Source organism: Acanthopagrus latus, chromosome 21 (genome assembly GCF_904848185.1).
Source record: "Acanthopagrus latus isolate v.2019 chromosome 21, fAcaLat1.1, whole genome shotgun sequence".
In the NCBI taxonomy this organism is placed as follows: Eukaryota; Metazoa; Chordata; class Actinopteri; order Spariformes; family Sparidae; genus Acanthopagrus; species Acanthopagrus latus.
The window spans coordinates 7713425-7725558 of record NC_051059.1 but is presented as its reverse complement, the minus strand read 5'-3'; the positions used below and the strand labels follow the sequence as shown (position 1 = coordinate 7725558).

General features: G+C 41.1%; 1 protein-coding gene across 4 annotated transcripts in view; it reads right to left on the bottom strand.

Moving 5' to 3' along the window:
* LOC119011621 (low-density lipoprotein receptor-related protein 8-like) overlaps window positions 1-12134 on the bottom strand; it is an 87276-nt gene that overhangs the window by 53898 nt on the left and 21244 nt on the right. For all 4 annotated transcript variants that reach the window (XM_037084912.1, XM_037084909.1, XM_037084911.1 and 1 more), the window contains exon 3: window positions 965-1087. In XM_037084912.1, coding sequence (XP_036940807.1) covers window positions 965-1087 — 123 coding nt within the window. The remainder of the gene's footprint in view (window positions 1-964; window positions 1088-12134) is intronic.

Genomic DNA, 12134 nt, shown 5'->3' with positions numbered 1-12134 from the left:
ATGGTATATTGAAAGTTTTTGGATTGTGAAATGAATCATGATTAGTGATTCATGGAAAAGAAAACTATTAAAATAATCTAATTTGTTGGGGTCTGTACCAGGCAAACATGTCGTCTTACAACATCTGCAGAACAAATACAGTTACATTACATTAGTCTTGCTTAATGCACACAGACTGGCCTGCCTCATCTTTATGTTTCTCTGTTCTTTTCTGTTTTCTCTCTGCCAGCAACACTGTTTTTTCTCCATCAGCAGTGAGTTCTTCATAAAGTCTTCATTAAGGATTTTTTCACCTGCGATTCTGTTGTGGAGGAAGCTTGTTGTTAATTATGTTGCCAATCAAAACTGACGGGAACGGAACGACACTGCATCAACCAGGTGCACTTACATGTTTGTATAAAACAACGACATAAGTAGGCCTGCATTCAACAGGAGAGGTTGCACCACCATCAGTGCGTTAGCAGGAGGGATGTAATACCACAGACTGTCTGTCTAGCTGTCGGCAGAGCATGTGGGATTGACAACAGATGGGACAGCAAAGGGAGATTCTCCACCAGTTAATGTATCGCGGACGGTGTCGTTCTCTCAAACAGACATAGAAAAAAAGAAAATGTGAAATTCTAAAATGGATGGCCAGATATGCTCGGTGGACAAGAATTTACCTGAGGGGACAGCAACAGTAAAATATATGTATGGAAAACACTGCTATCATACATTTGATTGCAGCTATAACAGTGTGGCTAAATAGTCCTCTAATTGACATTCTGGCTGATTGTCTGATCACTTGTGTCTCTTGCCCTGATTTGCACTGCACTGCTTTAGCAGACACTTTGGAGAGTGCTATATTCATAACACAAACTTAATCAAACCTTCAGGGGAAAAAAAAAATCTGATAACTTGAAACAAAATTGGAAGCATCTTCAAAAGACGTCCTTGATAGGAGGAGCTATATGCGTTCACTTACTGCAGGTCTCCTCTGCCTCATCAGAGCCATCGGGGCACTCCGGCTCCCCATCGCATCGCCAACGTCCCGGGACACATTGGCCGTTTAGGCAGGCGAACTCTGCTGGGGCACATGTCTTCCTGGCTGCTCAGAGAAAGAGAGAGACAGAGAGACAGAACAGGAAGCGTGAGGACTGTACAGTACGACAGGGTAAGAGCATGGTCATCCTGTAGTAGGGCTTAATCTCTGTCACGAAACCGGTCACATTATCCGTATCTGAACAATCATCCCTCTCATCAAAGGCTCATCATCTCACATTATTCTTCCGCAGCTCTCTCCGGTGCTCTCTCTCTCCTGATATCCCTCACTAATTATCTCCACTTTCCCTATTTTCTCGACACTCATTCATTGTGCTGTCTCCCCCTCCCTCCATCTGCCGCTCTCCAAAAGTCTAATCTCTCCTTCAGGTTTCCCATCTCAGAGCACTGAAACGGATGCTGATTGCTGAGCACTGCCAGCTCGGGGAAGGTTAAACCTTTTACCTCCGAAACCTGTTTACCTCAGAAAGCTACGAGCCAGCAAGGCCACGGGCTGATAAACATGTCAAGCGTGCTGTGAATTGGAAATCAAAAACATGTCAGGCAAAGGCCTGTCTAAGCAGTAAGAAGAAAGTGATGGAAACTTTCAGCATTACAAAGCTCATCAAAGTTGCTTCCCAAGTCTCGCTAACCCGCTGTGTTCAAAGAGAAACATGTACACAAAAAAATAAAAAAAACACCTGTAGCAAAGAGGTTGTAAGCTCGGCCAGAGAGCCAGAAGCAGACAGAGGTCAGAGCCATTCAATTTCCTCAGCCTGCTTCTCCTAGAGGACCTGCAGTACAGTCCAATAAATCACTGGCTAAAAGGCCCTCAGCTGAGCTCTCTGGTGTTGCTACATGGTTGCAACTGTTCCTAAGCTGGCCCCCATCTTGGCTCTGATGCGTCAAATTAGATAGAGCATTTAGAGATGTGCAGGGAGCTTAAGCTTAGCTGAGGGGCTGTAAGGAAAGAGAGCAGGCAGTGATTTTTCTTCGCTGCTCTCACACTAATCTTACTCACTTCTCTAATGCCTGCTCTTTCTTGACCCTAGTATCGAAAGGCAGGAAGGTGCAACTGTCAGCTCAAGTGTTTGAACATAGTGGAGGAGTTATAATTCAACTTCAGTCAAAATGTTTTGCACTATAAACGTTTGTTTCAACTTTAATCAGAAATGTCACCTTTCACTTTCGTTCCTCACCAATCGCTGCCATTGTAGCATTGTTGAAACAATTTGGAGGGAGTCACGATGGCGGTGCAAGGAAGGCAAGTGTCTTTCTTGTCTAGAGAACATTTCCAGTGACAGAAACTCATTATATGCGCAACAATTTCTGTTGCTTTCCAAAATGCATCGTTCATACCCTCTTCACACTTGGTCAGCAATGCGGGGATGGGAGCTCTCTTTTTTCAACCTTTACACGACTACTTCTGTCACTTTTAATGTGAACAACAGAATGCAATGCTATATATGTCTACTAAAAGAGACTGCCTGAAAATTTACTCTGTTTTAAGCGAGGCCATTTAGAAAAATACGTCAGACATTTTTGATTTCCGTATGAACCAGCCCTTACTTGGACTAAACAAGGGCACAAGTGTGCTTTCATGCTGCGTTCTCCTATGACAGACTCATGTCTGCCACTGTGAATCTTGTAAAGCTTGTAAATATCAATTTAATGACTTTTGTCAAATCTTTTGAGCAAGACAGAAGGTTTCCAGAGACTTTTGTTAACCTTAACATTACCTTGTTTAAAAGCAAATATAACTACAACAAAAGCAATCGATTAATAACTGTTGAATTTTCAATGATAAACTACTTCACACATACACATTATTATCTCCTTTCTGAAGAAAAAAGCTGTTGTTACTCTCTTCACTTTCATCATTAGTTTGCACTGGATCTGATGTCATTTCAAGCAACAATATTTTCATTCAGTCATTTCAGTCAATTTAGTAAGCATGTGGCATATACTTCTGCTCTAAAGTTTGGGGTCTGTGTTCTTTAGCCATCTTGATCTTTTTCCTTTCATTGGCCAGTCTCAGATATAGCTTTTTCTTTTCTGCTCTGACTAGAGGGCCAGGATCCTGAAGTCACCTCTTCACTGTTGACGTTGAGACTGGTATTTTAGACGTACCACTTAATGGAGCTGCCAGTTAAGGAGCTGTGAGACGTCAGTTTCACAAACTAGAGACTGGCAAGCACTTGCCCTCTTGCTCACTTCTCTTTCTATTCTGGTTAGAGCCAGTCTGCGCTATTCTTTGAAGGGATTGGTACACACGGTTGTCAGAGATCCTGCAGAGAGTTTCTTGCATGGAATAGTCTTCATTTTTCAGAACTGGATTAACAAGTTTCAAAAGTCCTTTTTCCCTGGCAATAATCAAATGCACAAATGCTGATGCTCCATGCTGATGCAATGGATGGCCAATTGTATTGCTTCTTTAATCCCCACAACAGTTTTTTGTGATCAGTTAACCTTTCAATTTGCCAAACTTGGAGTAGCAAAAAAAAAAAAAAATCATCAGGGTGCTGAAAAAATGTTATTTGTCACAATAATGGCTAGACTGTATTTCTGATCAATGTCTTGTTATTTAAGTCATCAAATTTGTGCATTTCTTTCAAAAATATGGAAATTTGGAAAAGCAAACTTTTAAGTGGTTATTTAAGAAGGGATGGTGCCACAAAAGTGGAAAAATCAGTATTAAAACTAATCCATTAAAATAAAGGAGTGACTTCACACTCAAACAGGTAATACTCTGTTTAGTTGGTGCTAAACGCTCTATAAAAACAATTCTTTTATCACATCCACTGTCCATTACTGCCTCATTTTGACTGATTCAGCTAGTAAAGTCTTACCTGTACTACCCAGATAAAGGGTAGTATTATTTTAATCAACACAGATTTCATGGGTCTCATATCAGTTATGGCAGCTGGACAGAACAGGGCTGTTTGGAGAGATATGAGTAATTGTAAACTCTGAAAAGTGAGGGGGACATATAGACCACTATTCAAGTCTCACAACTATGTCTCATCTTTGGCTATCTTTCAACACACATAAAATCCCTCAGAAATCTAATTATCACATTTACAGTATGGGTCATGTTATCTATGATGTGACTATACGTCTTGTTAATGCAGTTCAGATATAGTACCAGTTAGCTCGCCATGAGAAGCACTCAGATTAGAAACTGCTTGTCTCTAATTCTAAATCTTGTTTAATTGCCCCATTCTCAATTATCTCCAGTGTCAGCGTAGCAAAGTCAAAGCAATAACGGCTCATCTTGCCTTGTTGATGCAACCACAAGTAAATTATGAAATTTGTAATAGTGTCGCTGTGATAAGGACATGTGTTTCAGCAGTAAATGTGTTGTGATTTCACTTCAAAAATGTCAATTATCGATCATCCTCAGAAGTTCTATGAGACCCCATTAAACTAACAATCCCTCTCCTTCCGCTGTTCCTTCACGTCTCTCTTCTCTAAACCCCAAGTGTCGGAGTTTGCCGCCCGACACATTTTTGTTTGTTATTTTTCTCAGATCACATAAAGCACATAGGCTTTCCTGAGTGCATCTTAAGTGCCACTTACGTCCTCATTAGAGAGCAGGAACATGGGCCTTTGTTAAAGGTGAAGACGGATGATTATTGGGCAAAGGAGGACTGTGACATCCTTTTAACCAACACTTCCCTCAAGTGTATAAACTCATTAGTGCTGTGCTCACATTATGAAAAAAAAAACAAAAACTGGTATTTCCTGCAACACAGACTAACACATTCGCATACCATATAAATACTTTCAAATCCTGTTTATCACTCATGTAGGTAGGTGTGGCGGCGGAAGACAGTGAGAGACGCACACTGAGAGACCCTGAGGCATAGTATCAAGTTTAAAGGAAACAGAATAATTAGATTCATAACATCCAACAAATCCTGGAAGATTCAGAAAATTCTTATTGAAATAATTAATCTGACTCCCATGAGAAGAACAAAAAGAGGGCTGAGGGCAGAATTGAGAAATGAAGGCGAAGCAGTAGGCGCTGGTGCTTAAGACTTGATTTGACTGCAGGACAAAGACCTTGAAAATCTGGATCCGGATCGTAGCCTGTGCAGGTTAGATGTGCCCACGTTAGGCACTTTCTCTCTGGGAGTGTGAGCTTTTTACCCTATCCAACTGAGCTTGCTACTCATTTCAGTGAAGGTCTACAGGGGCCATGGTTCACTTGGCAATAATTACCTAGGCCAGCTCGTGCCATCTGCTTGGAATGACTTTCTGGTTTAATTAGAAGGTTTTAAAATGTTAGGCTCGTAGGGGGGCAGCGAGTGCGAGGGTGGGCTGAAAGGGAAAGTGATGGGAGAATGAGAAGAAGGCGATCCGACAGATAGAAAGAGAAGAAATAACCGAAGTGAGTAATAGCAGCAGAGATGGAGACTGACACACACAGTAATAATGCTTTATGGAATCCTAATGGAAAGTGTGATACTGAGTAAAAACAGGCAATATTACTGTAGATGGCAGGGATAGCACTTACTGATCATTAATCCCTGTGACTTGCTCTGCATGCATGTAAACCCACTCACTCTCACATGCACACTCACAAACACTCAAAAACGGTTGCTCCCTGTTCGACTATGAAAGAAAGGCTTTCCCAGCTCCAGCACATCTGTGAAAAATCCAAGAAAAAAACAAAAAAATACAAAAGCAATCCATTGTTGTGTGAATCACCTATCGTGAGCATTACAAATGGGATGTGACACAGACAGACTGAGGGCCCAGCACAGGGGAGCTCACCCAGCCATGTTATGTCTCCTGGAGGAGGTACTGCGGGAAGGAGCTCCACGCTCCGACAACCCCACCTGGAGCCTTCTCCTCTGGGGCCCATGTTGTCACCGCTTTCACCGCTTCTAATCCTTTTCATCTTTCTTAAACACAATTCATGTGGATGTGTATGGTAGACCTATATACAGTATGGGTTTCCCATCCCATTGGGTTGATGTTGAGATTTATGATTATCAGATATTGGGACACCAGTATTTGCTCACCACTGATGTATGACTTTCCTCAACAGCACAGAGTTGTGTGAAAATTGTAACGAATCTGCCTTGAGGAGCTGCTAACCAGGGCTTAACATTTTCAAAAATCCCATATTATACTGTTTTTCATCAATTTCACACAGCTGTCAGAGGTCCAGTAACACTGTATTCAATATGTATTGCCCCAAACCCATCTGTGGTCCTGTATTTCAGCTGTCTAAAAGTCGCTCAAGTGAGCTCTACTGAGAGCAGGCTGTTTCTGTGCCTGCACCTTTAAATGATAATGTGCTTTGTCTTTCAACACTTACTTGGAGAGCCTTGCCTGCTACACGCCCCTATTAGGAAGTGCCTCTTAAACTAGTAGTAGCATGTGCTAATGTTATGGTGGATGTGTGTGTATATATATATATATATATATATATATATATACAAACATATATATAAATATATATATATATATATATATATATATATATATGTATATATATATATATATATATATATATATATATACATACATATATATACATATATATATATATATATATATATATGTATGTATGTATGTATGTATGTATATGTGTGTGTGTGTGTGTGTGTCACTATGGCTTGCAGAGATGCTGTCGTTCACCCATACCAGTTTGACCCAGAATCTGACCCAGAAGGAGAGGCTCCTGAAGAAATACAGACTCTGTGGTTGCAGCAGAACGTTTCAGAATGGTTAGAGTGTCTGAATAATGTTAGTTTGTTCGTATGTGTAGTTACAGTTATCAGAACCATGTAGCTAATGACTAACAGCTAGCGAATGCTGTGTTTGTCTCCAACACAGTCTCTAAACTCTTGGACACTGTTCGCATCATCTCTGTCTCCAGTCAGCACGTTTCCAGACTTTTTACTGTGACAACCAAGCTCCATCGTAATATTATTAACATCAAACTCACTTTAAACGCTATTGTATAGTGTACGGAAGACGAGCTAACTAGTTAGCCAATTTCCAGCTGACTTCATCATATTTGTAGGCAACTGTAAATACTATCAAACCGCAGCGACACTTACCTGTGGCTCAGGTGCAGTTGCTGGGTCCTGTATGGTTGGGACTGATCCTTTTACGAGGGTCAGTGTCGAGGCAAAGCCAGCTTTGTACTGACGTTGGGGATGAACGCCCCCCTCTTGGATATCTCCTATCACCGCACAGAGGACGCCGGCCTATGAAAATGACTCCTTCCATTACATAACTAAGCTGAATCTGAACAGCCGAGCCCATTAGCCATCCTCAAACTGACCACTGTCCATGAGGAAAATTTGGTTGGTGGTAACTAGCAAATGTTAGCATACGTATATGCTAAACTGTAATGGTGAACATGGTTTACATTATACCTGCAAACCGTAGCATGATACCATTTTCACTATGAGCATATTAGCATGCTAATGTTATCATTTCAGCTGAATTAGCACTGCCCCTAACTATAGCCTCACTTTCACCATGTGAGAGAAAAACGTTTTTTTTAGAGTCAAAAGCAGGTATAAAATTCAAAACCTCAAAGTTAGGAAACCTTAGTGTGAATATATACACATGTGGGTTTTAGGCTGTTGGATGTCACTCTTAATGCAACCTGTCAAGAACTGAGCTCAATCAATCATTCAGTGACTCAGTGAGCAGAGCGCCAGACTTCAGTCATCTGACACTCGCTCCCTAAACCCTTTAAGTCCATTTCTGAAGGATATTAATGGCAGCTCTTTTCATTTGAAGGCCATGAGAAACTTAATAGGTAATGCAGTGATAAGCACATTCTCCTGGGCATCAGAAGACAAATGGCCTCATTAGCTCAGAAGGAAGTAGGGGAGTGTTGTCGAAGCAGGAAACATAATGTATCCTGTTGGCTTAAAACAGCATGCAAATGACTAAACCTTCCAAAATTAATGGGATATCATGGTAGCATACAAAATGCAGCGAGGCATCAACAAGACCTGGGACACGCTGTTCTTGAAATTGCTTTTGCGTCTGATCATAGCATTAAATTAGGTTTAATTTGAGTTGCCAGATGCACTGGCAGACATTTTCTAATATTAAACCTTCAGTTGGAGCTAAGTGACTTACAAAGTGTCCTTAGAGTAAGTAACTCCTCCAGTTGATTCTAGGTTATCTGTCAATAGAGGAAAAGACTTTGTCTTGTGCCCCGTCAGTCCAGCCTGTGTGCTGAGCGACCCAGTGCAAACACAAAAAGCTAAAACAGGGCTGAGCTCTAACTCATTGCAGGCTGATAGAGTATTGATCTTGCAACACAGAGCCACAGAGAAGTGGCATCTACAGATTAAATCTCTCTCACTCTTGCTCTTGTAGCTTTTTGCCCTTTTGGGCAAATCGAGCAAATCAAATGTTGAAGATAAGGTTAAAGGTATGACATCAGATTGATTAGCCTCCAATGAGAAACCCAGGTAAACTTGCTCAAAAGGTTGCTGTTTTTTAATACTATGACCATGTCTTGTTTTTTGGATGATTTTTTTCCTTGTGGAAATCAAGGGTGAGGTGTGATGCACAGTTAGGAAAATGAAACTGACTTGGCTTGAGGCTGATGTGCTGGACAGTGTGCCTTATTTTAGAGATATTTGGTCTGATTTTACCTCCTTTACTAGTCTAAACATGCAAAGGCATACTCATTGTGTACTAACAACTAACAAGTATATTTTAGGAAGCAGCTCTGAATCCTAAAACAACAACATAAATTTTAAATCAAATTTGAGGAGTAGTGGGAGGCAGTCGACAAAGAGAAGGAAGAAAAAAATAAAACTTGGATTTTGACAGAAGTCTTACTAAACAAACACACCAGACACATCAGTATAGCCTTGTAGACATGTCCCATTTGTTGGTTGAGTGGACAAAGATAGTGCAAGCACAACAGAGTATATTCTCATCCAATTAAACAAATAGACGATCATTAAACTTTTCACATTTGTCAAGCAATGACAAATAGAAGGAAGTTTGGTTTAATTCCAGAGGCATATATGACTACTATTAGAAGCATTGGTCCGTGGGGTGGACACCCCCCTCCTGCAGGTATCTTCCTGTGATTTTTTTATTGTTTGGAATCTATTGTATTTCCAAACTTCTGCAGGGGAATCAATAGGAATTTGGAATGACAGGAAAGTAGCAAGAAAAAAAATCAGGAAGAAAATCAGGAAATCAATAAAGGACTTGAGCTATTGAGCTGGACAGATCTTTTTGAGTCACTAGTGAAGAAGTATGTGAACTGAAAGTGGCCCTGATACACCAACTCATATCCTTACTCCACTACAGGTCAATTAAATCAAATCAGTGGAACTGGAATATTCATTCATATTCAAAGTTTTGCCTTACTGATAGCTAATAACAATCATGACAAAGATGGACAGTATGGCTGTATTTATGTAACCCACAAAACCTCCTATCAGGTTGAGATTGCAATACATTTAGGATGCCAGATGTAAGGGAAGCTACTTGCTGCTGCTCACTGCCCAGCTTTTCTTTTGACCTTGTGTACTGATCAAAGACACATACTGTGCTAATTATAGCTCTCAGCCTGCTAAAAGACATATTTTCTTTTCCCCTGTCAGGTCACATTGGCACAAACAACTTCCTGACCAAGGAGAAGACAGGAGCAGGCTCAGCAAGCAGAGCTCCTTAGTTCCTTCAAGGCAGCATGAGGGTGATTTATACTGAAGACGCTTTGGTTCAGCTCGGCTAAACCCCAACAGATTCGCCCTGAAGTACGACAGAGCAATCTGACACAGAGGTACAGGTGGTTGTACACAGGCGTCAGGATGCCGCTGAGTCATATCCACATTCGGAACAAGTCTTTTTATATCAAACTGTTTTCATGCTTTGATTACATTTTTATTCATGCTCATGTGATGGTCCACTTCCTTTTGCTCTGCGTGCTCATATGGAGAAAGCACAGGGGTGGACATGAACCCACACAGATACGTACACACACACACACACACACACACACACACACACACACACACACACACAGCACATTGCAGTGAAATCAAATGGACAAATATTGCTGAGATAACACATACATTGGTGTTTCTGCCTTTCACCACATGACGCGTCGTCCATGTGTCTGACCTTCTGCTACTTGCCTTTTTTCCGGTGTTCGCCATTTAAGGGAAGCAAAATATGGTTGATTTAAAGCCATATGTCAACATTTTCATTCTACAGCCTGGCATCTTCACTGCAACACACTGTTCCTTTAGACAAACTAAAGACCAGGCCAAAGCTACAGGGGACTTTGATCAAACAAGCCTGGAGACTGTTCAAACTCAGTTTGGTCAAGGGTGAAAAGGAAATAAATGACCGGCAGCAATTTTTCCATATGCTATTTACAGTTCCCAGGTGTGTTAAATGTACCTTAACATTACAATGGACAGCATCGTCTACCAGGGTAAGTCTAGTGAATTTATATTGAATGCATCACGCTAGTAATGAAAAAAAAGAAAACTGTTTTTGTAAAAAGCAGCAGGTTATACAGTCAAGTTAAAAATCCATTTTCTGTTTACTGTTCAGTCTCCTCACATCATATCAGAACTGTGTTAAGTTACTGCTAATGCAATAAACACATTCACTACTGCCACTGCCTCACATTAAAAGCATTTAACTGGTGCAACTCATGGTGGTTTTTATTATGAAGTTGCAAACATTTTATCCATGTTGTACTTGCTGTTACTGCACAGTCTGATATCACTCCAGGACCATCACTGCAGCTGACCAGTCACGTTTTTGTAATAGCTTTGCATCTCAGGGGACCAAAAAAAATATCACTTTCTCGTAATTAGAAATAATGTTCCTGAAGCAACATCAATTATGATGTTGGACGAGCAACATCAACACAGGCCTGATGTGACCACCGGTAACCGAGATGTCACCAAATCTACCAGAAATCAGAGGGATTTTAACATGGACGTGACTGAAGTTGGAAGTTCATTATGACAGTGCAACAAATAACAAATGATCAAACCATGTCGACCTCCATAACGAGTTTGGTTCACTTAAAGACATTTTCGGCACTAGGTCGCTGTGACTCATGATAGGCTCTGTAACATGATAGGATGGATGAAAGGAACAGGCCTGAATGAGAGGAATATAATTAAATAATGACCTGACCTACATTAGCTAATAATACTTACACAAGTTTATTTCCACTATTGGAGCCAGTGTATAATTTTTACTATACAACCATCTAAGACAAATTCCATGTGCCATGCAATAAGCTGCTGTAACTCTTCAATGTCAATTCTTTGCTATTATGAAATGTCTGTGTAGAATGCTTTCCATATCAACAAGGAGGCATCAGGTTCATCTATGTAGAAAAAGTGCCCACATTACCTATTTACACCACATCTGTACGTATATGAGATCAGAATGTAAGAACAGAGTAAGATCAGAGTGAGGTAGGTGATTCAGCTTACACGTGGTATTTCGAAAGCGGCATCAGTGATGCAACCTTGCTGTAATATCATCCAATCCTAGGTAATTACCATCTCTACTGGAAAGTCTAACCTAGATTCAGCCAGGCATTTTACGTCTTGTTGCGGAGTTAAAACAATTGTTGTACAAGTGGCTACACAGTTATATATTGAGGTACAGGTTCTTCTCTCTGGGGTGTTCCCTGCATGAATTGCAGCAGCCTGCTAATGATTCACAGGGGAGCACAATCAAACCCCAGGGGTGTCAGAACAGAGCCGAGCAGACACATATCACTGAGACATGGAAGACATAGCTTCGAGAGAACCGCCTTCAGAAACAGACTACTGGAACCGCACCGGGGGAAGATGTGATGGCGGAGGGAGTCAACAGCACAGGCACAGTCTGCAGCAGTGCATGAAGTATAAAAAATATATCAAATTACTGAGCGTTTCATTGAGAAACCTGTGCTTGGAGTGAAATATAGCACTTTGGCAGAGGAATCTAATTATGGTGGGCAGTGGCGGAAGCAGGCAAGGTCTCAACAGCGGGCGGTTTGCCGAACCGGCCCCTACTGCTGTTTCTTAATCCATGGCAGGGGTCAGACGATGTGTACTTTTCTGCAGCTGGAATGCACGCATTCCCAA